The sequence below is a fragment of the Photinus pyralis genome, unplaced genomic scaffold (assembly GCF_008802855.1).
Source record: "Photinus pyralis isolate 1611_PpyrPB1 unplaced genomic scaffold, Ppyr1.3 Ppyr1.4_LG3b, whole genome shotgun sequence".
NCBI classification, from domain to species: Eukaryota; Metazoa; Arthropoda; class Insecta; order Coleoptera; family Lampyridae; genus Photinus; species Photinus pyralis.
Genome location: NW_022170510.1, coordinates 4,187,731 through 4,215,590, shown reverse-complemented (window position 1 = coordinate 4,215,590; position 27,860 = coordinate 4,187,731). Strand labels below are relative to the sequence as shown.

Genomic DNA, 27,860 nt, shown 5'->3' with positions numbered 1-27,860 from the left:
TCACAAGTATTATTTTATTTTATAGCGGATGTTAAAACGTCACTTTAAGCAGCTAAAATGAATTAAGATTGTATCATCAAAACTCCAGCACACCTCATCGGAGAGTAAGCTGCCTAATCATTTATTTTTATTTATTTATTTTTATTTTTGACCTTCATTTTCAAATGGGCAGGGTTTCAGCCAAGGCTGTTCTACCAACCAACCCACTATGCATTTGCAAATATCCATGCCCGAACCCGGATTCGAACCAGACACTTTGTTGATTATTGATTAATCGATCTGCCTAGTAATGAACGATTTGATGAAAAGAGTAATGGAATTATTTTTTATTTTTATTATTAAATAATTAACGTATTAATGCATGCAAACAGATATTTATCACTCCTTGTATGTGACAATCGACTTTTGATTAAACGATTAGGCGATTAATCGATTATTTGATTAATCGATGATTTGATTAATCGATTATTTGATTAATCGATTATTTGATTAAACAATTATTTGATTAATCGATTATTTGATTAATCGATTAATCAGTGTAATCGATTATTTTTCATAATCGATTATCGATTATTCAAACCCGTAATCGCCCAGCCCTAGTCCGCACTGTTAAAAGCGCCTTAAAAATAGGCAAACCACGTAAAATAGGTACCCTAAATAAATTCTCCCTGGGTATTTGACAATTCCCTTCAACCTTCCTAAATGTAAGAAAATACAAAACAAACCCTGGACATACATTTTTGACCCATTTTATGGGCGGGTATTGAAATGCTACCTTGCACTTAAGAAACCCGCTATAGCAAGTGCCGTCCGGAGTTGCGGGATTGGCGGCATAGCTGAAATTGAACCTTAGGGTGTCTAGAACATCCTCTGAAAGTTTCATAAAGTTATCACAAAATGCAAGGTTGAAACCTAGTTGGGCTCTTAACCCCTGCACTACACCTGTTACGAAAACATTTGGCAGCAATTGGAAATTAAAAAGACAAAAAATGTGCCACCAAGTAAATTTCAGAAGCTAAATAAAGTATTGAGTTACCCTAATAACATCAATACAATTTTGCTTGGTCTGTTTGAGCTGCGTAAAATTTATTCAACGAACAAACTGCATTAAATTCACTTACAAACACGAGGTCTTTGCGGCGACTTTTTTCCGCTTCCGTAATTTTTATACGTCAATATTTTTTCGTCTTTTTTTATTCGTGGCGACCTCGTGGATTCATGATCGATTATAAAAGCGTGTCGTTTTCGTAACAGTTAAAGCCTAATAGGTATTTTCTCTTATCGTAAAAATGGAAATTCTCATATAAATACGTATATGTGTGTGTATATAATTTTCGAAACGCAAGATATTTAGCATAATCTTCAAATAATGAAGTTCGCATTATGAATGGGCTGTCATACGCGCATGAACGGTTTAAGAGCGCGTTGTTTATCGGACCTTTTAATTTTCATCGGTCACGGAATCTGCCATAACTATTTAAACATGAATTCGTATTATTAATTACATGTAAATTATGCTCGAAATAATTAACTACCGACTTTTGTTTATTTTATCAACGTGTACACAAAAATTGAATTAAAACTTTTCCCTTTACTTTTTTCTATTAAAAGTTGCTTGTTTAATTTTATTGGATTTCGCATGCGATTTTCAGTGCGTTTATTTCAATAAAGAACGTGACTGTCAAATGAAATTAAAAAAGCGATACTACTGAGAGATCATACCATTGCAAAATGCATCTGAATTCTCTGATTCTTGGCATGTCGTCAAAATATTTTAATTTATCAATAAGTAGAGGTGCCCACCATTCAAAAGTCCAAATGTTATAGGCTATACAAACATGTCAAAGTAATTACATGGAAGTGAATGAGAATCACAATTACGCTGCTGTACCTTGGCACTGAGCTTTCAAAGTTAAATAATTTGAAACAAAAGGGGAGACTTCGCGTGTATAGTTCCGGAGTAGACTAAAAATTGACGTCTACGTAAGCCCAGATAAACTACCTAAACTAATATGACTTTTCAATAATCTTTTAGTGGAAAATTGAAGGTTAATTGTGTCTGAAACGCAAACCGGCGTAATTCAGTTTCCAAGCATGAAGGAGTAAGGTATTGCACATGCATAGTTAATAAAGTCTAAAAGCTAGAGCAGGATAAGCTATCCGTAAACCATATTTATTTGATCAATACTTGGGGCCTCCTGCGGAGCAGCGCCAGACTTGCGGTCTACCCTCGTCTAATCAATATACAAAACACTATATAATTTACTGTTTTACTGTGGCCGAATCTCATACCTGACTATGAATCTATAACTATGTTATACATATATATTTATTACAAATTATTTGTTTTATTTCTACCACTAATAAATATGTCTAAATATAAATATCCTACCCGTACACTCTAATAAATCTTTCATAAGTGTAATCGTAAACTCTTAACATGCCAAATGAAAATAAGTTTTATAACTATTAAAAAAAATTTAAGGAATTTTTGATTAGCTTTAAATTATTACATTAATTTGCGTTTCATACTGAGCAACGAGATTTTCGATCAACTCCCTTCGATAATTTTATTATTTTTAATAAGGCATCTTATAATTATTTTATTGATGCGTAAATCATAAATTACACAATTTTATTTAATCTACGGTTGTCCGACCGTTCGAGAATCCCGCAAACCGGAAGACTTTACACGTTTGGGGTACCAAATGATGAATTCTACCTACTCCGAAAATCAATGTTTCTTTATTATTACACGAGTACTATGTAACTAATTAGCATCACTCTACAAGATAATGATAATGTTCTTAGTTAAAAATTAAAAAAAGCGCAATGAAAAATTGCTTAATTAAACATAATCCCATGTTTAGAATAGGAAAGTGGACGTACTGCAAGATTCGTATCTATGGACTTACATATATGGGGCGTGGCTACGACAGTTGCAATCAGTCTTACTACAGGACGTAAAACTCGATAAAGGATAAGATAAAACAACTATTATTTACACAGAAACTCATTAACTATTTTTATCTACTAATTTGTTTTTAAGAAGTAGTTAACGTAATCCAAAGAAGGTCGTATAATTCAGCATACATTTAGGTCACAGGTGACAATTGTCCTGTACAATGAATACCGTACTGTTCCCAAGCATATCATTCATTTTATAATGCAAATATTACCAAAAGTTAATTTTACGCTTTAAAAGTATACCTGCAAATTTACAATTGCAAATTGCAAAGAAATTTAAAAAACGTAATGGCAAATCTCTTTTCTACGTATAAAATTGGTACCTTTCAACAAGATACAAAGAATCGCATACGAATTTGAGCAGGAAAATTTTTGACACTTAACCCGCATTCGGAAACACCACTTTCAATCCGGCTCATATTCAATAGTACCTACTCGATTGGCGAAGGTTTGACATCGCTGTCTCTTTTCGTTCTCCAGTTAGACGAGGACAGACGAGCAAAATTTTCGAGATATAGAGGTTTTTATTTAATTTATTTCATTATATACAGGTTCGGAAAATTAAAGATGGAACCATGGATGGAACGGAAGATCTCACGCTCAAACCGTTTGAGATATAACCATGAAAACGCTATAAAAAAAATTAAATCACATATTTTGAAGTTGAAAAGAATTTATTCCTATAAAGGGTGTTACCTGCTACCCTCTTTTCCACGACTCTCTACCCCATGATCGTCTATTTACTCCGTCATATCCTTTTTCTCTCTCCTTCAAGTCGTCAACCAATTTCCGTCTTCTTTTTCCTCTTTTCGTTTCTCTCTGAACAGTTCCTTCGATTATTCCTTCAACATCCAGTTCTTTCTTGGTACATTTTCAATCCAATTCATTTTCCTTCGCTGTTTCCTCTTCAATTCTACTTAATACTTCTACATTTACTTACCTCATCAGTCCATTTGTTGTTCATCATTCTTCTCCATATCCACATTTCAAAAGCTTCCAACCTTTCCTGATCTCTCTTCATTGCTGTCCACGTTTCACTACTGTACGTTAGAACACTACATACAAAACGTTTTATCAATCTCTTTCTTAACTGAATTTATTTACTTCTTACTGCATAAAATCCTTCTATTAAATAGGTACTTGTTTTGTCATCGGCCATCGCTATCGTGGTCTTAATTTCTCTTTCCCTTTTCCAACCTTGTGTTGTCTCTGTACCTAAATACTAAATAATATCGGATGGTCAAAATTTGCAACTCCCTTTCATTGTCACTTGGACACTGTGTAGGGTATCTTACAATTAAAGTGGTTACCTCCACTAAAGGGATGATTTGTAAGACTTACACCCACAAGTACCCACAAGTACCTTTAAGACAAAAATTGTGTATTCGGATACTACCTATTTGTTGATGTCCCTGAATATATTATTTTGTATTGTACTAAATGTATTTCTTATCCTAATTTTTTGTTTCAGGTAATAACCAGCTCTGAGGGTGGGGTAAGAATATTTTCGAAACATATTTTTCGCCGTCCTATAGCGCATTTTAAAGTGTTCTATGGGATCGTACCCTTATTAAGCGGCAGAGCAAAGCGGTGCAAGCTTTATAGGGGAATCGATAGAGTCCGTCTGTACGTGAACACGATAACTCTCAAACGCTTAGACCGATTCGGTTCAAAATGTATTGAAAATGGGTCAAATCCAATGATCCCGTTGGGTCACGCCTTTCTGTCTCTGCAAACACTTGAACCTATTCGGTTCAAACTTTGCACAGTTGATCTATACGCCACCTGAAACAGGCCTATTGAAAATGGATCAAATTAAATGACCCCGTATGGTCACACCGAGGAGCTCTTCCGCTTTTTTAGATTTGCTTTAGGCCAGAGGTTTATTTGTTATAAATTAAGTGATATTGACCGAATTCTTTTACTGTTGGATACCTTGTATCATGGCGAAGCCAAATTCTCACCGATTAAAAGACAAACAACATACGAAAAATCGCATACGATTTACAGTATAAGGGAATTTTTTGCCACTCAGCTCACATTCAGAAACCAGACTTTTAATCCGGCTCATATTCAATAGCACTGATCCTTGAACTCGTAGAAATCGATTGGCGAAGGTTTGACATCGCTACCTCTTTTCGTTTTCGAGTTAGACGAGGAACAGACAGGCAGACAGACGGAAAAAACCATCACAAAAGGAAAATTTTGTTCTTTTGAAAAATTCACCGAAAATGGGAGAAGTGGCGATGAGACATAGTACGTCGGGTACATGGCTAGAATGGGGAAAATACTGCACTTTTTGATTGGAATATGCCACTTTCTGTGGTAATAGTTAATACCAAAAGGCAACTTTTGAGATAGGGAGCCACTCGAAAATCCGTGCAGGAAACCAAAATGGTGGCCGTCAAAATGGCGCCATTAGCCGCAATATATTTTTTTGTATCTCTGCTCCTAATAGTCCGATCTTAATTTTCTTTTTTTTTATTGAAAGCTCTTGTGACGAGGAAACTTTTTTGCTATATAACATTTATCTCTAAAACTTAAGGATTTAGCACAATTTAAAAAAAAGTGTTTTTTTACGAATTTGAATCACAAATAAGCTTTTAATTGTGCAATATCCCGGCCTTTTCGACAAAAAAGGCCATCGTTTAGAAATTCAATCGATACAACCCCAAAACTCCTTGTATCTACCCTGCAAGTTCGGAAAATTTCAATCCGCCATGTTTTTTTTTGAAAAAATGCGCAATATTTGTTTCATCAGGCACGAAATCAAGCATTATGAAAATTGAAAGGAAAAGCCTCGTCAATTTTTTTCTCTGAAAAACAGAAAATACACTCTGCTTTTAAAGAAACACTCAGTATAGCTGGCAGTATAGCAACTTTAACTCTTACTCTCGCTCTTATTTTACTTAACTAGTTGGTTTAAGCTACAACGAATGTGAAAATTGGAGTGCTTATTTAGCAGATCATGGGTTTTTTCGATGGTTTTCTCTCGGGTTTTCTTTAAGAATATTAACGGAATATTATGATTTCCAAGTTTTAGATACCTATTCATATAAGTTGAATCATTTTTATTATACAGGGAATCCACCTTCTGTAAGCGGACGATAGAGCCTCAATCTCGGCCTCAATGGTTGAGATTAATGGTAACGGTTTGTTGGTACGAGAAACCTGAGGGGAAGCCTAAAACGTATTTTTAGGTATATAGGGTGTTCTCGAGGGCAGCCTATACATTTTGATATTTTTTATAGGTATCCCCGGGTATCCCTTAACAAAAGAATTATTTTTGTAGGTCTTATCGGTTTTTTTTTCGTAATGCTAACCGCGAGGCTAACCGTTTTCCGGATATGCTTTTTATACAGGGTAAAAATTTTATCTTCAAATCATTTTTTAAAGAAGCTTTTTATGACATCCATAATTATAAAAAGTTTGCTACCAATCCACGTACATTCAATTTGGGGTCAGTAGCATACTTCTACACAGTCAAAGGGGACATACTGTTTTTAAATAGCAACCACTATTTTCTTGACGTAGTGAATTATTTGTCGATACAAATTGATACAATAAAATTTATACAGATTTTAGGAAGGCATTTGATAAAGTACATCACGATTTGTTGTTAAGAAAGCTTTATCAGTATGGCCTATCAATCAATTTGTTACACTTTTTTGCTTCTTATTTACGCAGTCGCAAACTTGCAGTGAAATTTAATGGTAACACATCAGGCAAATTTGAAGCTAATTCTGGAGTACCGCAAGGCTCTATTTTGGGACCTTTGCTGTTTCTGATTTTTATAAATGATCTGCCTTCTCAGTTTAGTAACTGTCAATCTTTACTTTTCGCGGATGACCAAAAAATATTTATGCCTATAACCAGTATTTCTGATTGTTTAAATCTTCAAAATGATCTTAATAAATTGTATCAGTGGCGCCGTTTGAATAAATTACCTCTAAACATAAAAAAGTGCAATGTATTATCGTTTTAGCGCAAGAAGAGTACACTCTTTTTTAATTATGAAATTAACGGGTTAAGTTTGGAACGTGTAACTTCCATAAAGGATCTTGGAGTAACTTACGATGATAAAATGAACTTTAATAAACACATAAATATTACAGTGGCTGGTGCATACAAAACTTTGGGTTTTATTGTGAGGCAAACCAAGAATTTCAAAAACATAAGTACAGTTAAACGACTTTATTTTACATTAGTTAGACCAAAGCTTGAATATGCTAGCACAGTTTGGCATCCAAACACGTGTAATTCAATAAAAGCAATTGAAAAAGTCCAAAATAAGTTTTTACGATTTCTCTATTATAAAAAATTTGGCACTTATCCTAACTATAACAGTGTTAGATCGGTTGATCTAAGGAAAGTTTTTGAAATCCAAAGCTTAGTGAATAGGAGAAATATACTGTAATATTTAACATTTTTTCCAAACAATTAATAAAACATTATGATTTCAATTAAGGATAAAAGAAAAAAATTAGTAGGGCTTCTTACACCCCAACAATATCATATTTTTTTAATTTTTTGTATGCGAAAGTTTGTATCATTTTTTAGTTGAATGTCATTATTAGATTATATACTTATTATTCAGCAACCCTTCATTAATAGATAATAGATACCTGCTACGTAATTAGGGCTGTGCCCTGTGTAGTTTGTAACAATAAATAAATAAATAAATAAAACTCGTTTTTCAAATAATTGAATTTTAATATTTCTTTAGCTAATCGACTTCGAATCGTATAGACCGATTCATCATCAGACCTTAAGAGTCAGAATATTGTGCTGAATAATACAAATCCTTACATATTAACATTTGACGTGGACAAGTTACACATAAAAATCGGGTTGAGCTTACTTGTGATTCAAATTCGTAAAAAAAACACTTTTTTAAAATTGTGCTAAATCCTTAAGTTTTAGAGATAAATGTTATATAGCAAAAAAGTTTCCTCGTCACAAGAGCTTTCAATAAAAAAAAAGAAAATTAAAATCGGACTATTAGGAGCAGAGATACAAAAAAATATATTGCGGCTAATGGCGCCATTTTGACGGCCACCATTTTGGTTTCCTGCACGGATTTTCGAGTGGCTCCCTATCTCAAAAGTTGCCTTTTGGTATTAACTATTACCACAGAAAGTGGCATATTCCAATCAAAAAGTGCAGTTTTTTTTTGGCGTACCCAACGTACTAACAGGTGTGGGTAATGGGAAAAATTAGGACCGGTGTTTCATGTTACCTTTAAAATCTATCTGGCAGGTACAACGAAAACAATTACAGAGGGGGTTATCTATCAGATAAGAGTTTAACAAAAATGCAAAAGCCGACCCTATGGACCATTTTACTTCCTGCAGTGGAAAATCATCCAAATCATTGCGTAATTTTGCATTTGATTTGCTTACGCTCTACATCATCCCCTAATTAACTATGAAAGTAAATTGACTCTGTTGAATAATTTTTGCTTTTCTAACTTTTTCAATAAATTCATTAAAATGTACTCTTCCGGGTAAGATAAGCATTCTAACTGATAATGACATTTTGAAAAAAAGTGTTAGTTTTATGGTCCTAATCTCCATTGGAACTTGCATGGTACCTATCGGGTCGTGTTAGTGGAAAGCATGATCAACTATCCCCACGCCATTATTAAATGATAATTAGTCATTCATTCATTATTGAATAAAGACCAAACTATATTTCTTCGATAGAAATAAACAGAAAGTGCAAACTAAAACCTTGTTACCTTTAGCAGAAAGGAATTCGCAATAATTCAAGGCGGTTTAAATTTTTTAATTCCACGCACATTCCTTATCCTTAGATCTAATTACCGCCAACTTTTCACGTAGGTACGTACGCAGCGTATTACCCTTATGTAAGTGACGTATTAGTGATATGTGATTATTTACGTCGTATTACACGTTATAACGACGTTCATTAAGACCGGTATTAGCGTTTACAACACTAAAATAGAGAAAATGGCATGTGATTACCATTACTGTTACGTGGTCATTTCAATGATCTCCGATAGGAATCTGTTTTCTAAACGATCTGCCACCATAATCGTTATATGGTCGGTGATTTTTTGCGGACAGAGACCACAAATTCGACATTTTAGGTTCATATAAAACTCACTTGTTGTCTGCCTCGCTGTTTTTGGCCCTAGCAATTTTCACGGACAATTTTAAAGTACAATTGTAGTTAGTATACGTATACAGTTACCCACTTGCATTTACATAGTAATGCAAGTTAAAAATCAGGCCCCGTTACTCGAAAAAGTTGCCTCTGGAAGATTTACCCTCGAAAGATTCATTCTATCACTAATCCGCAAAAATCCCAGAGAAATTCAATCAACCCCCAAGGAAAATTTACGAGTAAAACGTTTTATTAATAAGAAATGCTTTAGTTCTTGATTTGAATAAATTAAAAGGTAAAGTCTTAATATTGCAGCGGGGAGCGAATGTTTCCGGGGAAAATCTTCCGGAGACAAATTTGCTCTGGGCCTTGGAGTTAATTATTTCGGGATGCAGTCATTGATAATCATTACATCCCGTACTAGACAAAAGAGATACCATCGTTCATATACCTCGGTAAATTTCACATCAATGATTTTACCAATCTGTCACTATATAAGTGATTATAGAACATGGAGTTTAATTATATAATTAAATATTATATAAGTGATAGTCTACGGGGCCACCTTCGCCCATCTGTTTACCGAGTGAAATACATTTTTTAGCAATCTTAATACAAAAACATTGGAAATTGCCTATAAAAATGAAGTCAAGAGTACCCTTAATTAAACTGACAGTAATTAATATTTCTGAAAAGGTAACGAATATACAGCCTGTTTCACGCAAACAGTTACCTAAAAGTTATCAGGCTTTCATGGATAATTAAATCTGATAATGCATACCAACTTAATGTTTCATAATCTATCGAAAGAAAATATTATCATAACAGTTTCACTTCCAGTTTTACCGGATGTGGATAGTAACTGTCTTATTTTAAATAGAACACCCTGTATTTTATTGCATTTTCGACATCTACATGAAAGTCTACGTCGTTTGATTCCCTATGATTAAGACTTCAAAATTTTTGACGTTTGACTGCTTTTCTTTTGAGTACTGTACCTATGACTCCGTTGACTTGAATTTCAAAAAGTCTTCCAAGATTAACAGTACTGACCTTATGTGACATGAGAATGATTTAAATTTTGATAGGTCTTCTACAGGGTGTTTTAATAATTTTAATAATTTAAAATAATTTATTTACGAGCACTTGAAATAAATGCCATAGTAGATCATTGTAGGTAGCGTTCTTGGAAACATTACCTGGGGAAAACTACTAGTTTCAACTCCATGCTTACATGTCTGACGAACATTTTTGAAGACAGGTGGATTGGGCCCAGAGGGGCGTAGCGTTGGTTCCCTATATATCCAAATATAATGCCACTGGATATTTATGAATGGGGTAATAAAAAGAAAACAGTATATTTCACGCCAGTTGCCTCTCGTGAAAAACTGGAAGTTAGTGTTGAGAAGAGCTTTTGATGAACTGGAATTCGAGAGGCGCCTACACGTCATACTTTCATGAAACATTGCGTCACATCCGCCTTCGTTTTTTATCGCTAATGCCTAATTTTTCATGGCGACTCGATGTTTATCAGGATTTCAGGAATATTCGTTGCAATATTTAGTGATATAACATACCATAACAATAATAACCATAAAAGATACGTCTGACAGGTCTACTAATGCATTTATTAAATACAACGGAAATTTTTCCTTTGCATTTAATTTATTTAAGTACCAATTTTAATGTCAAATGTTCTACAATTTTAAGTATAATATGTTTGTTCATGATTTTACCGACCTATAATACTTTTTACCACATTAATTTCGTAACTATTTTACAGATTTGACACCGTAGTACCTACATACCTCACAAACTTTATACCATATTCGTTTTTCACCACCTTTTGACGGTAACTATTTATTATACTCACCCACTTTCATACAATATGTAACTTTTTCGGCACGGCCTGATGATGGGTAATAAATATTAAGCCCGAAATCGATCGCCATTACAGAAAATAAATCAAGATTTGCCTGTTCTTCTTTATACTCGCAGGTTTCATTTGCAAAAATCAACTTTTTAAGGTTTGAAATTTTTAAAATTGACCATTAGTTTTAAATCACCCTGTAGAAGAGCGATCAAAATTTAAATCATTCCCGTGTAGCATCAAGTCAGTATTGTCGATTTTGGAGGACTTTTTGAAATTCAAGTCAATGGAGTCATAGGTTCAGGGCCCAAAACAAAATCAGTCAAACGTCAAAAATTGAAAAAAAATCTGAATATCTTGAAAAGCTTTGATGCTGGATATATAGTCCAGTCAAATTATGGTTTGGGCTGGATGTTGTCACTTCACTCAACGTAACTAAGCGTATCAGATGTAAAAAAATCTGCTGAATCCGAAAATCATAGTCCCCCTGGCCGGAAACGCCCGGAACATATTGTTATTAACAAAAAACGAAGAAAAAATGAGAAAATGTCGTGTTTTTTCGCATTTGACTTCGAATATCTCGTTAACTATTGCTCTGAGGGAAAGAATGAATAGAAATAGAAATGAACTTGTTTATAATAAAATTCCGGAACGCTCATTTTCAATTGTTATTGTTTTTTATTGCAAAATGTTAAAAATTAATCTCTAAAATTAACAGTTTGTTCTTACCAAGTAAAATCCATCCGATCTTATTGAACGGAGACTACAAGAGCGTTCCCAATTTTTTTATACATGGTTTAACCCTAAAACAAATCTTTTCCAATAATTGTCCCGATAATTTTACTGTGGAATTTTTTTAGATAACTAACAAATGGAATAGCTTCCGAGATATAACAAGAAAGTGAACTCTATAATCGGCCCTTCGGTCTTTCCGAGAGCTTTCCATTCGCCTATTATAGACCTATATTTTTTGTTAGGTATATTGCGGGAGTTATTCCATTTGTTAACTAAGAAAATTCTTCGAATTCCAAAAAAAAATTCTACGGGCCGTCGATTTGCAAGAATCATCGGCACAATTATTGGAAAAGATTGTTTTAGGGTTAAACCGTGTATAAAAAAATTGGAAACGCTCTTGTAGTCCTCCAATTTGAAAGACAAAGCATCCCTTTTTTTACTTCTTTATTTAATTAATCAATTACTATGAAACCTACGGTGATCGGGTTTGTCATACCTACTGTTTTGTAATCAAAAGAAGTTACTAAATACGGATTTTGAAAAAGATCGGATGAATTTTACTTGGTAACTGTTAATTTTAGAGATGAATTTTTCACATTTTTCCATAAAAAACAATAACAATTGAAAATGAGCGTTCAACTGTATCATATAGAAAATTTTATTTTAAACAAGTTCATTTCTATTCATTTTTTCCCTCATAGCAATAATTAACGAGATATTCGAAGTCAAATGCGAAAAAACACGACATTTTCTCATTTTTCCTTCGTTTTTTGTTAATAACAATATGTTCCAGCCAGAGGGACTATGATTTTCCGATTCAGCGGATTTTTTTACATATGGTAGGCTTGGTTTCGTTGAGTGAAATTACAACATCCAGTTTATACTACTTTTAAAGCTAATTTGACTGGACTAATAGGGAAATATGGTATCAAACGACGTAGATTTTTATGTAGATTTCTAAAATGAGATAAACTACAAGGTGTTCTATTTAAGTATGTAGGTACCACAAGAATTCCAGGACGAAATGCAGTGTGATTATAAAATCCTAGATACATCGGCTTCTATTGTCTTTAGGGTTCTCGGGTTATTTCAGGAGCACACATTTGTTACCTCCACCCGCAACCACCCATACAATGGTAATTTTTAACGAATTAGATTGTATTAAATGTAGCCTATCGAGTAGAACAAAATAATACCTCTACAATGTCTGGTAAAGATGCTACAAGATTATTGGGTCTTTTGTTTAGAAATTGTACAACATTTAAAAATATTGAAGTCTGTAATGCTCTATACTTCACCTAGTATATGTAATATCACAGACAACATATACTACAGACGGTCAATCTTAAGGGGAAAAAGCACGCTAAGTTTTGTGACAAATGTCCCCTTATTTAAAAACCTGCTATCCCTCTATTTTGCTCCATCTATTAGCGCATACAACAATGTGTTGGTTCTTCTACAGATTTCTTTTATTGGAATGGTTTTGCAAATTGTCTAGGGAAAGAAGTATTGATACTTTTTTGTTAGAAAGCTGTCCCACAAGAAATCCCCATAATTTACATCTGAGGCGAAATGCTGATAATCTTTGCAGGTACACATACAAAGCAAATATCACTTCATATTCGCAATTACGTATTACTCGTTGTCTTTGGGTGCATAAGAAACGATATAACTTGCACCACTTTTCGAATTCTCGAAAAAAGTGTAATCTCCGTGTTTGTTGATATACCTACGTACTCTACTTGCCTACTTGTCTCTCCGTTTGTGGAATAAATCATTTAACTTGGATAAAGAAAACCTAAACGTAAGCAAATTTTCGAATGAATATTTGCCTCATATGTAATAAATCCCAATTGAGGTGTGCAATTATCGGTCAATTACAGCGGTAATTGCATTGTAGAAAACGAAAGAAAGAGCCCTGCGATAATTGCACATTTCATGGGAATACACTTAACAATTTTATAAGTAGGTAAGGTGAGTTTGTAATGTTTATTCGGGAAATATTACCCCGAATTACACTCGTGCATCAAAATAATCCTGATAATTTTTAGCGCATTTTCCAACGAAGTTGGGTGCGCTATTGCAGCCACTTTCTCTGTCCGTCCGTTTGTCCGAGGCCTTAACTACTCCTATAGTTTTTGAAGATATTTAGTTCGTTCTTTTTGCATTCGGTAGCGTATCGCTCTGGCACCTGAGTCAAAGAAAATCTTAACAATTGAACTGCGCATGCGCAGGCTGCGCAATTTTAACTTTTTTATTTATTAATATATTTTGTTGAAATTTTAATCACAGATACTTGTAGTAAAGGCAAATATATCGCATATAGTAAAAATCAGATGTGCGCATGCGCAGACTGCGCAATGCAAACTTTCTTTATGGAGATATTTCTTTGAAATTTTAACCAAAGATACTTTAATAAAAGCAAACGTATTGCATTTTATAAATATCAGATTAATAAGCGCATGCGCAGGACGCGCAATATCAACTGCGCAGTGAGTGCCAACTTCCTTATTTATGAAGATATTTCTTTAAAATTTTAACCAATAGTAATGAAAAACGTAGCGCACATAGGTATGGCCTTTGGGGAAGTATTGATCAATTTATGGAAAATGCGCTGAAGTTACACTTCATAATTTGTTAAAAGAGCATTTTGATGCACTTGTGCAATTACCTACGAAAATTGTCACAAAGCAAAGTTTTAATAGCGATTCTCGAGATGGTTTATTTAAGTAAACGAAGAAAAAATGGGAAAATGTCGTTTTTTCGCATTTAATTAGGTATCTCGTTAACTATTCCTCTTACGGAAAAAATGAAGAGAACGAATTCGTTTAGGATCGATTTTTGTATCAGATACAGTTGGTATGATTTTTATTAAACAGAGTGCCAAGGGTCTAATAAAGTTACTTTCTTGTTCTATTTCTGGGGTTTCCACTAAACTAATTCCACAGTCCGTCGATTTGCAAAACTTATCGGGACAACAGACAATTGTTGGAATAGGTTGTTTTACGGTTCCACCATCCATAAAAATATTGCAAATGCTCTGGGAGTCATCCAGTTTGAAGGACAAAGCATCGAGAAGGGCGTATCAACAAAAACAAATGTTAATTTTTGGGATTACTTTTTTTATATTTTTCCAGAAAAAACAATAACATTTAAAAATGAACGGTTCTGTATCAACCAGTGCTCGGAATGGAAATTTTCGCCGGAACGCAAGCATCAGTCCATCAGGAGGAAGGGGGGGGGGGGACATAGAAAACATGTACTACGTACATTAAAACAACGAGAAAACGTAACAAAAATTAAATGTTTCATTTTTATTGTTTCCCTTGGTGTGGAGACCAGTGGATACTAATGGGTTTCGTGTGCTGGTATGATCTGAAGGACGTATTTTCGTTTCCATGTGATATTTATCGCATTAATGACAAATAATCCAACAATATGTAGGGTTCTGTAAAATTTCTTTGTGTGCGGGTGGAGAGGATCTGACGCTGCGGTCCCTTTACGAAAAGGAACAGTGTACAAATATTTTCGACGAAACGGAACGATATTGTAATACTTTTTACCAACCGGAACAGCGTTCCGGCTCGTTCCGGTCCATTCCGAGCCCTGGTACCAACTGAAAATTCGATTCTAAACAAATTCATTTCTATGAGCTCGAGCAATAGTTGACGAAATAATTGGAAGTCAAATGCGAAAAAAACTGCATTTTTCCATTTTTTCTTGTTTTTTTTTTGTGTATAGCAATATGTTCCGGGAGCTTCCGGGCAGTGAACTACATAGAATACACTTGGTTTCGTTGTGTGAAATGCCAACATCCAGTTCAGAATACTTTTGGAGCTAATTTGACTGGACTATGTTGACCCTACACATTGACATAAAATAAAGTTCGTTAAGTGCTCCCTCCCCTAATCAAAAAAATTTGTGATGGTATTATCACAGAGACATATAGGTAGGCAAGGCCGTGCGAGGGGGAGGGGCGAGGGGGGCCCAGGCCCTGGACGCCAAGTCTGGGGGGCGCTGAAGTCGCCCGTCGTCGCCTTCGTCGGGAGCGTCAAAGGCGTGAGTGAAAGATTTACCTCGAATTATATAAACGAATCCGTACATATTCTTGTTTCGTATTTTATAAATTCAGAATCAGTAAAAATTTAAAAATTAAAAACTGTCGCGTTTATAAAGTCGGTAATTCCATGGAGTTAGGAAATCAAACAAAAGCGCCTACATTTTTGCCATGTTTGATCTCAAATTGCCATGGCACCACTGATTTTCTTAAAAGCGCCAGTTTTTAATTATCCAATTTCTTGGATTCAAAGTTCAGAAAATTAAAAGCTATAGTGTGCATGGATTCGTAATTTTTTTCCCTACAAAAAACCTAAATAAACTTTCTCTCTAAAATAATTAGAGAAGTCAATAAACAGAAATGAAAAAATTTCTGTTGCATTTCCTATGGTGCGTTGAACAAGTCACCACCCGGTATAATAATATATTTATTATGGAAAAACAAAAATTATGTTTATTATTCTAATAAAATCTTTCCTTGTCCAACCTCATAATTTTATATGTGGAGGCCAAATTTAGTTTCCGCCCTTGTATAACCAAACCCGCTCCATCAATTTTTTAAATGTTTAGAAAAGAGAAAAATGAAGAATTAAAATGTATCCTATTTCATGTAATTTATGATGTTATACAAGTGAGCGCTTATCTTATCTACATAAAGGCCGGCGTTGAAGCCGAGGAAATAAGGTTTGAGTATGTATTTTATTTTTACAAAAATGACTCCATCTATTACACACTTTTACCACACACAACAGTTTTCTGTGCGTCTACCACATTTTACGACAAATTATTTCGACTGCTGCAAGGTAGACAACACACTAACCGTACTCTATTAGGTGTTGCGTTTATTTCTATAGCATTGCATTGACCGTCTGTAGTATATGTTGTCTGTGGTAATATGTACAAGATTAAATAATCCATGTTCTTCTTGTGACATCAAATATTCATATATAATACCATAAGTAGTCGAAGTATTGTCGAATATTTTTGAGGTGCTGTCACGAATGCTAGTTACGCTGATTAAAAAGCGTAACTAGCATGAGTGGAGCAGCAGCTCAAAAATAATCTACAAATACTTCGACTACGAATGGTATTCGGAGGACTATTCAATGAATCAAAAGAAAAATTAAGCATAATTACCCACGCGAATTATCTCCATGACAACAATAAACGTCAAAATAAATTATGGAAGTTGCTTTTCATTTGCTATTGATTCTATTCGAACTTTTGTGCTCCAAGCTAATTCGTTATGAGTGATTAAATTAAAAGATGTGGTGATAAGTCGGTTGTCGAAATTGATTAACAAACTAAGAAGAATGTTCCGATTAATACGACAAAATTTCGCGTCATTTCACTGGTGGAAGTTTGACAAATGTCATTGAATAATCGCATTGAATTGTCGCTGAAATACCACACGTGAAATTATCGCTGAAATACCACACGTGCAATTATCACTATAATTCGTTCCCATTGGCGCAGCAATTTGAAATCGAGACATTTCACTGGTTGAAATGTGACAAATGTTAGATGAATTGAATAGTCACCCATATTATTAGATCATTGTTATTCCATACATATCTGTTTATATAAACTGCAACTTCATTGAAAATAACTTGATTTTTGTAATTATCCTGTAGGTACTTGATTTCTGTAAACGGTTGGGCAAAAAAGCTATTAATTAAAAATCAACCACCGACGTAGGACAGAGACGGCATTTGGGGAGAAACGAAAAGGAGAAAACAGACCTATTTTCACACCACATTCAAGACAATTTTAATCCCGGCCCAAGACATTGTACGGGTTCTCACGCCAAGTCCCCACCCTTGGGTGACATTTTGTAGCGGACGTTTACAAATTAAAGGGTAGGTCGGTAATTCTACGCAAGGGTGGCGATTTGGTTTGGTATCTTGCAAAGGATTGAAGATTTTCTCAAGCTGGTAGTATGGGGTGTAAGTTCGTTTTGTAATTTCTTCGTCTTGTTATGTTGCGGAAGTATCTTTGGAACTTTTTGTACTTTTCCTTCCAGTTAGCTCACGTGAAAATAGTTTAATGATAGGAAATAGTTTAGTTCATTAAATTTACTATTTAATCTACACTGTAAAATCCAAATTTTCATTAATTCATTAATCATTAAATGTCTTGTCTATTTGTTAGTAAGTACTATTATTATTATTTAAAATTATAGAATAGATTCCGATTCCCGTCTCAGATTGTTTTGAAATGATACCATTTGTGTACGGTACCTATACGTCCAAGATCTGATTCGAAATGCCACAGCCACATACCCAAGAGCTCAGTACATTCATCAGTGGTTATCCTTTGAGCCTGACTATTCCAATTTCACCAATTAAAATTGGTCATGCCTTAATACAATTTACTACTATGAACTATTACCTACTGTTTTACAGTCAGGTATAATTTAAGTTTGGTCTTGGAGTGGTGCACAGTTTTGTGTAGGTATATATCAAGATTAAAATAAACAAATTTCATTATTGTGACAAAATATTTATGTCCGACCAGAAATACTGAGCTTACATTATGTTACGAATACTATTATTGTGAAGTCTTGGTAACCTAAAATAATCCCACACATGACAAAGTGCTTCAATTAATAGGCGCAATGTGTAACACAGAGACCACCTGTTCTGATTCTAGTCAAGATTGATTTCTTAATACCTTCATCATCGATACCCCCTTATACTGAATCGGCTAATTCTATTCTCCAAAAGTGTTAGAGGCTGTAATTCTAGATCCCTTTACTTTTGAACTGGAAAATATACCTACACCTAACGAAAGATATAGGAAAGGTAAAATAGTGTATAATGTACAGGACGCGTGACTACCCATTGAACAAATAAAAGGGCGCGTGATGCGTTACTTTACTGTTATAATAACACCTGCCATAGAAAATCAGTTCCCCATTAGCCGGTTTATTGAATAGACCAGTTAAATAGATGATAAGCTGCAGAATCATCCTGACTTGACATTTTAACTAAAACGGCAATGATTTTTATTACCAATTTAATCTTACAATCTCAATTACTTAATTTTGTTATACGTGTTTAGCTATGCTCGCACATTCGACAGTAATTCATGTTTATGTTTTTTTTGTTAATTTTTAGCGCTGCCGCTGCACTGCAGGTCGGACAGCTGCCGAATTTTTAACGAAAGTGTTTAATAACATCTGCGCAAACTGTTTTTAAGGTTGCAATCTGGTTATTAATTATTATAAGTAGCGTATTTGGTGAACGCTCGTAAATATTAATAGTTTTATGGTATTCTGCGGCATTTTAAAAGAAATCAATAAAGCTTCTGCATTGTTTATTGCAGGTTGTGTATGATTAAGTTTTGCTATAGGTAAGTGTGGGTACAGTAAACACTGTTTGCGCTTATATGGAGTGGGCCGGTCCGCGGATCATAAATTTATCATGTGTCATATTATTGTTCAATTGCATATGTGAAATGTAAAGAATGAATGCGTGTACCTACTTCCGCTAAAAAAATTTTAAACCTAATGTTCTTCACTTTTAAATGTACCTCGCCAATTTGCGTGGAAATGTTCCCATTTTCCACCCAAAAATAACCCAATTATTAGAAAAATTACGCGTCAACACCAAAAGTGACGTATACATAAACTTGCAATGCTAAATAAATTTTTTATCCAGTTAAAGTACTTCTGTTATGGGGGGGTGAATTTGTACTCTTCCATAAAAACTAGTAGGTACCTACTTTTTTGTTTTTATTGACTTGGGAATTCGAAAATCCGGAGTATCTTACGAACCGAAAGACCTAATGGGCCAGAGGAATCATAAAAAAATTGATAGAAATTAAGGAATGGGGTGGATTTGAAGCTACCAACTGAATTAAAAATGTTGAAAAACCCAAGCAATCTGAAATATAATTATTGTGTCTGAAAATGTACGAAAGACTGAAAATAATTTCAAAGTTTCCAGAAAACAAAAGAAACTGACCACATCGAAGGAACAGCAAAATCCAAATAGGTAATCGGAAGAATCTGAAGCATCAAAAAGCCAAAAACTAAAAACCCAACTTTTATTAATTTTAGAAGAATTAGAATGGTGTCTTCACAATGTATCGAGAAGACGTTATACGTGACGTTAAAATTTTAGATGTAACCCTAATATCAACGGCACTTCTCCTTAGGCACAGGTTTTGCTGCTTTATATGGGTAGGTCGCGTTTTTAACAATTCGTTAGATTAAAATCATTGAACGTTATTCTACTTACCGATCGTATATCAACTTAGGACACCTGCTATGCAGATTAGGTTAATAGATAATATGGCATAGGATAAGGTGTGCCTTTAAGCAACAATTTTTAAATACTCAGTAAATTAATATCTCCAGACCGTTAGCAGATACACATTAGGGAAGCGTAAATTAACTTGAAATTCTTCTTGTATAATCTGCAGATACCAAAAATTCTAATCCCCTTGTTTTCTTTTGAATCTTTTTTTAATAATCATCGTACTTGCACTGCTACATCGTTAAACTTAACTGGACATGGACATGAGTTCATAAACTGAAGTTTTGATATGATAGGCCCAATTGATATTAAAAAATACCTTTTCACCTTTTCCAATTTAAGTTTCGTTGACTAACTTCCTTTCTTTTTAGCTAGAGGTATCATCACAGTCATCAGGAATCTTCAGGCCGTTCCCCTGATTCCTATACAGGGTGGTGACTTGCGTAACGCATCATAGGGATTTCAATGTAAAATTCATAACATGCGATTATTGGCTCCCCAAATTATTTTAGAGCAAAAATGTATTAAGGTTTTTTGTAGAAAAAAATTTTTTACGTCAATCAACCGTATTAGTCTTCAATTTTTTGCATAATAAAGACGGAAAATTGGAAAAATAAAACCTGCATCTTTTTCAATAATCTGCTTCCTCGATTATCTTTCTATCCTTGCGTATACTCATTCTACTCCCCCGTCCTCATGGTAAGTGGTTGGCATGTACACTTGAGCCACTAACATTTCCTTTGGCACAGTGTTAAGCCTTAGAGCCATAAATTACTTTGGATGCACATTTGGAAAGTTCCTTACTGTCAATAACTCCTACTCCCTTTTACCCCTTTTGTTTACTACTGTAAAAGAATTTTGCATTTTCGCAATTTTCCTGTCCAAGTCCCTTCCATCTTGTTTCACCACTCCATACAAATGCACTCTGTTTTTAATCATTTTTCGCCGTAGAATTTCAAGCTTTCTCGCCTTTAGTAGCCTTCTGGCGTTCCAGGTTGCCATCCTCAGTTTTTCTTGCATGTTGTATTATACTGTCCCCAAGTAGGGACTATTTTAACTCCGGAAAATGTAATATTCAAATAATCCATATTAGTTTTCATCTTTCTCTGGCACTTCTCAAGGGAGACCGCGAGGTGTTTAATGGAGTGGTTCTCCTGGCCTTGTCCATCCTGAAGCCGTTGATCCCGAAGAATTCTTCCGCCTCTTTGGAGTGATTTCTCACTTCCTGGACAACATGGCTCCCCGAACCTGTACGTGTACCCGCTCTTGGCACATGGTACAGGATCGACTTCATCATCGTCGGTGCAAACAGGCTATACCATATTCAGTGTTTTCCCCGATAAATGTAATTCATAGACCCAAATCTTTCTCTGAATCCTTTTAAAAAAACACATTTTGATTATCTTCGCGATTATAGGATTGTTCCTTCTTCGTAAATTAACGCGCAATTTAATAACCGATTAATTTCGACGCCGCGTATTATTTATCCTTTGTAATTCGAATAAAATGATTGAGCACATTAACAAATAATTTGTTAATTGATTGCTGATCCCTATTTATATTAGACCAAAATGGCACCAACGCAATTTTTGAGATTGGCGTCCCCTTTAAACTAATAGCAACATCAGCGTTTGAAACCCCTATTATCCGGTTGGTGGCTTGTTTGGAAAACAATTATTTAAAGTTGGAGCGAAGATAACCGTCTTCTGCGGTACTGGTGTTGACCGAAGTTGATCCATGTGACGCTTTTTTGACCGTTCATTATCAATTGTAGCATAATACCGTCAAACAAACTCTTACTATGTTTATGTTACGTTAATAAATGCCAATGACAAATCACGTGTGAGATTTGTTTTCTAATACGCCAAACAGTATAAGCACAGACAACATATACTATGTTGTCTGTGGTATAAGAAAGCAAAAGGCACTTGTTGTTGCTTTCGGAGTCACTTTAAATTACTTCAAGAGTTCATTACACTATTCTAATAATGGGCCGAGAGGGTGACTATGTTGAATGCTCGAAAGGCGATTATGAATAATTAATCAACCTGAATCAATGAATTCAACATTAAAACTTCAACCAAACCCCGTTCTAAAAGTTAAAAAGCGGTATGCGAGACCATTGACGGTTTATGTGACCAGGAATCAGCAGAAATTTTAGGCCTTCTTGCTGTTGGTATAAGGTAACAACCCCTTAAAAATTTTACAATCTGCAATAGGTGACAATATGAGCTACTTTGGAAATTTGAATTTCAAAAGCATCTGCTTCCATTGCTACAGAAATTGGCAACCTACAAGTGCAAAATTTAAATTGGACTTTTCATTTTGAAAACACGAAAATTGAAAGTTTCACACTGTCCGAATATGATCCACCCATCAACGATGTATGAATGTGAAATATAATCTTCTCACATTATCCAAATATGCACTTTACGTAAATGCTTGCATAATCGAGTTATAAAACTGTTATTAAAACTTAATTAATCTTTACAAGCTTATGATAGTTCCTATGAATGATTTTGTAGACTGTAATTACAACAAAAATGGCGAAGGAAAACGCACATTTTTACTCAGTGGAATTCTGTTATTACATGTAGAAAACGTGCACTTGGTAATGATTTAATAATTAACATAGTCTTCTCGGTTATTTTACGGCTGTTGGTTTATTCTTAATTGTAATTTGAGTATTTTGATTTCAGTTGTAATGCATAAGGACAAAGATGACGGTGGTGGATTGCATCGTTCGAGAGATTTAACGGCATTTGATCATACGCCTTTAGACGGAGAAATGTTTCTGCAGGTATGTCCCTTTTCGTCAAATTATTACTTTATTGCTCTTCTTCTGTTATAGGCACTAAACGGGTTCCTAATGATATTAACATGCGAAGGGGAGGTCTTTTTTGCAACGCACAGTATAGAGGGTTACCTAGGATTCCATCAGTCAGATATAGTACATCAATCGGTTTACGAATTGGTTCACTCCGAAGATCGGGAAGAGTTACAACGACAACTAATGTGGAATTCGTATCTGCCACCAGAGTCGGCCAACATTGGCCTTCAAGATGTCCTATTGCCAGAAAACTGCCACCTATTGGAACGTAGTTTTACCGTGCGCTTCCGATGTCTACTTGACAATACTTCCGGTTTCTTAGTAAGTGCTCGCTTTTCAACCGGAAGCAATTCGATTAACGGCTGCTTGTAGCGTTTAGATATACGAGGGCGTGTAAAAGTGTTGCACGGTCAAAACCGTAAATCAGAAGAGCCTCCTCTAGCACTTTTTGCAATATGCACACCATTCGGGCCTCCTTCATTATTAGAAATTCCACAAAAAGAAGTGATGTTTAAGAGTAAACATAAGTTGGACCTGGCGTTGGTCTCAATGGATCCTCGAGGGAAGATGCTGTTGGGGTATTCCGATTCGGAGTTGGCGAACATGGGAGGGTACGATCTAGTGCACTACGACGATTTAGCGTACGTGGCCAGCGCGCACCAAGAGCGTAAGGTTTTCACTTGATCTTTACTTGGCGCTCAAGTTTACGTTTTTCCAGTGTTAAAAACGGGAGCATCAGGAATGATAGCTTACCGATACCAAACCAAAGAAGGGCAATGGCAATGGTTGCAAACTAGTTCGCGACTGGTGTACAAAAATTCCAAACCAGACTTTATCATCAGCACTCACCGGCCGCTAATGTAAGTTTGCATGATAAACGTTGTTGCTTTGGTACATATTTGGCACTTTTTAGGGAGGAAGAGGGTCGCGATCTTTTAGGAAAGCGCACTATGGATTTTAAGGTTAGCTATTTAGATGCGGGTCTTTCTAATAGCTACTTTACGGAATCTGACCAGCTGTTAGCCAATACCGGAAATGTTGCTCAACATAATGTACCGACCACGCCGTCCAGAGTTAATCGAAGATATAAAACGCAATTACGAGACTTTCTTTCGACTTGTAGAACGAAACGTAAACTGTCCTCCACGTCGTCCAGTGGACAGATCACTCCACCGGTTAACGTTACCGTTTCAGCGTCAGTGGTTAGTCCAATGCCTTCTGTAGATTACATAGCCTCAGATGGGTGTACGGCAGCCTACAACATGTATACAACACCCTACGCTCCGACTGCAACCGATCATAGCTTGTCGTCGTACATGAGCCATTCAAACTTCCAGCATAGCTTATATCCTACACCTACAGCTCTTGATAACCGATACCTAACTTCGGAAAATTTATTCCATCAGTATCGCCCACTTAGTTCTTACTACCCCGACTACCACCATACTACCACCGCTAGTCCGTATGTCGGTAACGGATTTTTAGAAATGCCTTCGCGGGCCGGTGTGCCTACCTACGATCCCACCTCAACAACTGCTAGTCACCATACCACATATCGTACAGCCGTCATGCCTGTAGATGAAAAACTTTATTCCTGCCAACAAGTAGTAGACACATCACCTTCGACAAAATACGCGACGTACGTGGACAGCTCAAGAGGGTACGTCGTCGCCAACTCAACTAAGTGTCTTGACGTCTCGTGGCCATATTCAGTTAGTCCATCCTCCGGAATTATACAACCTGTACAGGTGATGAGCGCCCAAGTGGCCGACCTAAACCAAAAGCAGTGCGGAAAAATCATCAAGCACTCTTCGTCGCTCGACGGAATGCAATCCAACCATTCTTCCTCTCCCAGCGGACTCCTAACACCAAAAATGGAGGAAATCAAAGCGGATACCTCGATGATACCGTCCGCAAGTCCCAATCACCACATGAACCAAAATTCCACGTCCTCCCTACACTTTTCGGCCGTAGCCACGTCATCCGTGCAAGAAGTACCGCGCCAAACCGTCTTGATGTGGGGTTCAAATCACATCCAGCATCCTTCGCCTGTAACCCGATCGCCTAACAACCACGAATACGGTAGCACTCCTCCCGAAACGTGCGAGCCACTCAAAAGCCTCGCCGAGATTAGTACTCCCGATATGTGCAAGTGGAACGGCGAAAACAAATCCGACAATGTTTCACAAAGTAGCGATGTTGACAGTCCACATCAACACCATTCAACGCACCACAACCACCACAATTCACGTGTCGTTATGGTACTATGATAATGATTTCTGCTGGTCTCCAGCAAACTGTACATAGTTATAAATATTTTTATTAAAACAAAGCAAATGCACATAATTTAATATACACACAATTAATATATACAAAACATATCTTCCCGTACTTGTATTATTTCTTTGTACGTACCTTTTCAATGTCTTCGAATTACGATTTCAGTTTTCTTATTATTGTAAGCAAAACGTGTTAAATATACATGCAACCATCATTTGCATGTATATTTTTTTGAGTTGTGAAAATGAAGATAATTGTTATTTATTTTTTTAATAGAATTATAAATCGTGCTAGTCATTTAGATTATAATAAATATTGTAATTATATTGTATATTTTATTTATATTTGGATACAAACGGTTTTGTTATAATTTAATATTAATTTTTTTTTGTTTTTATTTTAGAATGAAATAAATGCAAACAAAAGCTTATTTGTTACGTTTTTTATTGATTTATTTTAAAAAAAAATGCTAAAGCCTGATAAAACCTTCCTAAAGTGTAATTAATGTTCAAAACATACATGTCCGTACACAGCATTTTTTTACCCTTATTTCATGGAAAATCTTGTACAATCGTTGTTGAAGTCATAGATGTACTTATGTATAATGTATAAGCAAATGTATAATTAAATACAATAAAAAAGTTTATCTGCGATCAGTTGTGTAGTGTTTTATTTTTGGGAACGTAGGTACTTGAAGGCATTTTTGTTTTGCAACTCCTTATCTGCACCAAAAAGCAAAACGTCATTGATTATCGCGGTCAAAAGACAATTTCAAAATGTCATTCAATCTCACAGCGGAACAAAAAAAATAAAAATGCCTGCGGCACTAATTTTATTAATGAATTTTATAAACAGTTCGTCTTATTTGCATTGGAGTAAAAAGGATTGGCCTTTGCGCGAAAATATGGAGGTAGGAAAATCAAATGTGATTCATGAACCACTGCTAAACCGAAAAAATATCCTTCTTCCACCACTTCACATCAAGCTCGGGCTAATGAAACAGTTCATCAAAGCCCTTGATAAGACGGGTAACTGTTTTAAGTATGTGTGTAAAAAATTTCCAGCGCTAAGTATGGAAAAGTTGAAAGCGGGCATCTTCGATGGACCTCAAATCCGAACACTTATAAAAGACACTGAATTCGAGAACTAGATGACACAAATTGAATCTGAGGCATGGTTAAGCTTTGTTTTAGTAATCAAAAATTTCTTAGGGAATCATAAAGCTCCAGACTATGCAAAACTAGTCACTAAAATGCTTCAAAATTTTAACAAATTAGGAGCTAATATGAGCATTAAAGTGCACTTTTTGCATTGTCATTTAGATAGATTCCCGGATAATGTGGGCGATTACAGCGAGGAACAAGGAGAACGGTTCCACCAGGACATTAGGGTCATGGAAGAAAGATACCAAGGTCGATGGGACCGCCACATGATGGCAGACTACTGCTGGACCTTAGTAAGGGATTGTCTTGAGCAGAACCATGGCAGAAAATTAAATTTCGTCAGTGAACTGCATAGATATATTTGTTTTTGTTTCATTCCTAAAGATCAACTTAATAAAAGTACTTTTTCAGTGCAAATTGGTATTTTTACTAAAATTATTGATTTAAATAGTTAATAGTTTTTATCTCAAACACTGGAGCCAATTTTACAAATCTGATATTTTTCCAGTATTCAGCACACTAGTCTGATACAGAATTGACTTCAATCTGCCATGCCGCAAAATTACTGTTCCCCAGTGAATTAATAGTTATAAAGAGAACAACAAAATATAATTTACATACGTTACTGAGCTCTCCAGATTCAACAACTACACCACTCGGGTGTCAGTGCAGATGGCATCCCAAACTAGCATTCGTCCTTTTGTCCAGGCAAAGATAATAGTACACTAGATAGACACCGTCTGTATAAATTTTAAACGCGGGTAGGCGTATCGCATTCTTTCACTGTTCTTTTTCTGCTCTAATTTAAATTAATAATAAACTCCACACTGAACAGTTACAGAAAAATCTGCCCCATTTCTTGTAAAGAATGGAAGGTATGTTAATCTTTGTATTGTATGTTTTGGGTTCGTGGTACCTCAATTGTACATAAATTAATTCAATTTATTTATTTGGAACAGAGCAGAATCTCTAATGACAATCTAATTGAAAAATAATAAATATGTAACTAAGTAACACTGCTAAGCAACCAAAACAACGACATATACAGGGTGACAATTTGAAAACTTACCACCCCCCATATCTTAGTAAATAAACGAGATATTTAAAAAAATCAAAATCCGTTTTCGGTAATTCGGAGGGGGAATCACAATGACATAGTTGGCGACGCACCCCCTCACAACCCCCTGCGCCCCAGCCACCCCAACTTTTAAATCTTAAATAGTGACCCCCCATGTGTGATACGTCGTTGGAAAGCTCTGAAAAAATGCTTTCCAACCATACAAATAGCATTACATTTAGGTTAGTAAATTATCGTGCAAATCAAAAAATAAACATGGAAAATCGTATTTAACTTGAACTTCCAAAGCCGACTCGACAGCAACTCATTTTTGATCGCCAGTTATAATCGATTCTCAAACTCTTGTCGAACCTTTTCAAATGTTGGTTTTGCAATATTTCGACATTCTTGAATTATTCTCTGTCTTAGTTCGTCTATGTTCGCCGATTGCGTTTTAAATACGACAGATTTCAAATGTATCATATTAGTTTATTTTTTTATTTGCACGATA

At 35.3% G+C, this 27,860-nt stretch overlaps 1 protein-coding gene across 1 annotated transcript; it reads left to right on the top strand.

Annotated features, from left to right (window-relative positions):
- The first annotated feature begins 22,712 nt into the window (after nucleotides 1-22,712).
- Nucleotides 22,713-25,332, top strand: LOC116167499 (circadian locomoter output cycles protein kaput). Its single transcript, XM_031482894.1, has 5 exons — nucleotides 22,713-22,819; nucleotides 22,871-23,170; nucleotides 23,222-23,516; nucleotides 23,568-23,709; nucleotides 23,763-25,332. The coding sequence occupies exons 1-5, from the start codon at nucleotides 22,724-22,726 to the stop codon at nucleotides 25,117-25,119; spliced, it is 2,190 nt and encodes a 729-aa protein (XP_031338754.1). The 5' UTR covers nucleotides 22,713-22,723; the 3' UTR covers nucleotides 25,120-25,332.
- The last annotated feature ends 2,528 nt before the right edge of the window (nucleotides 25,333-27,860 follow it).

Coding starts and splice junctions, on each gene's coding strand:
- LOC116167499 (XM_031482894.1), top strand. CDS start 22,724: ATGCATAAGGACAAAGATGACGGTGGTGGATTGCATCGTTCGAGAGAT. Junction 22,820..22,870: donor ACGGAGAAATGTTTCTGCAG/GTATGTCCCTTT, acceptor CTTCTGTTATAG/GCACTAAACGGGTTCCTAAT. Junction 23,517..23,567: donor GGCCAGCGCGCACCAAGAGC/GTAAGGTTTTCA, acceptor ACGTTTTTCCAG/TGTTAAAAACGGGAGCATCA.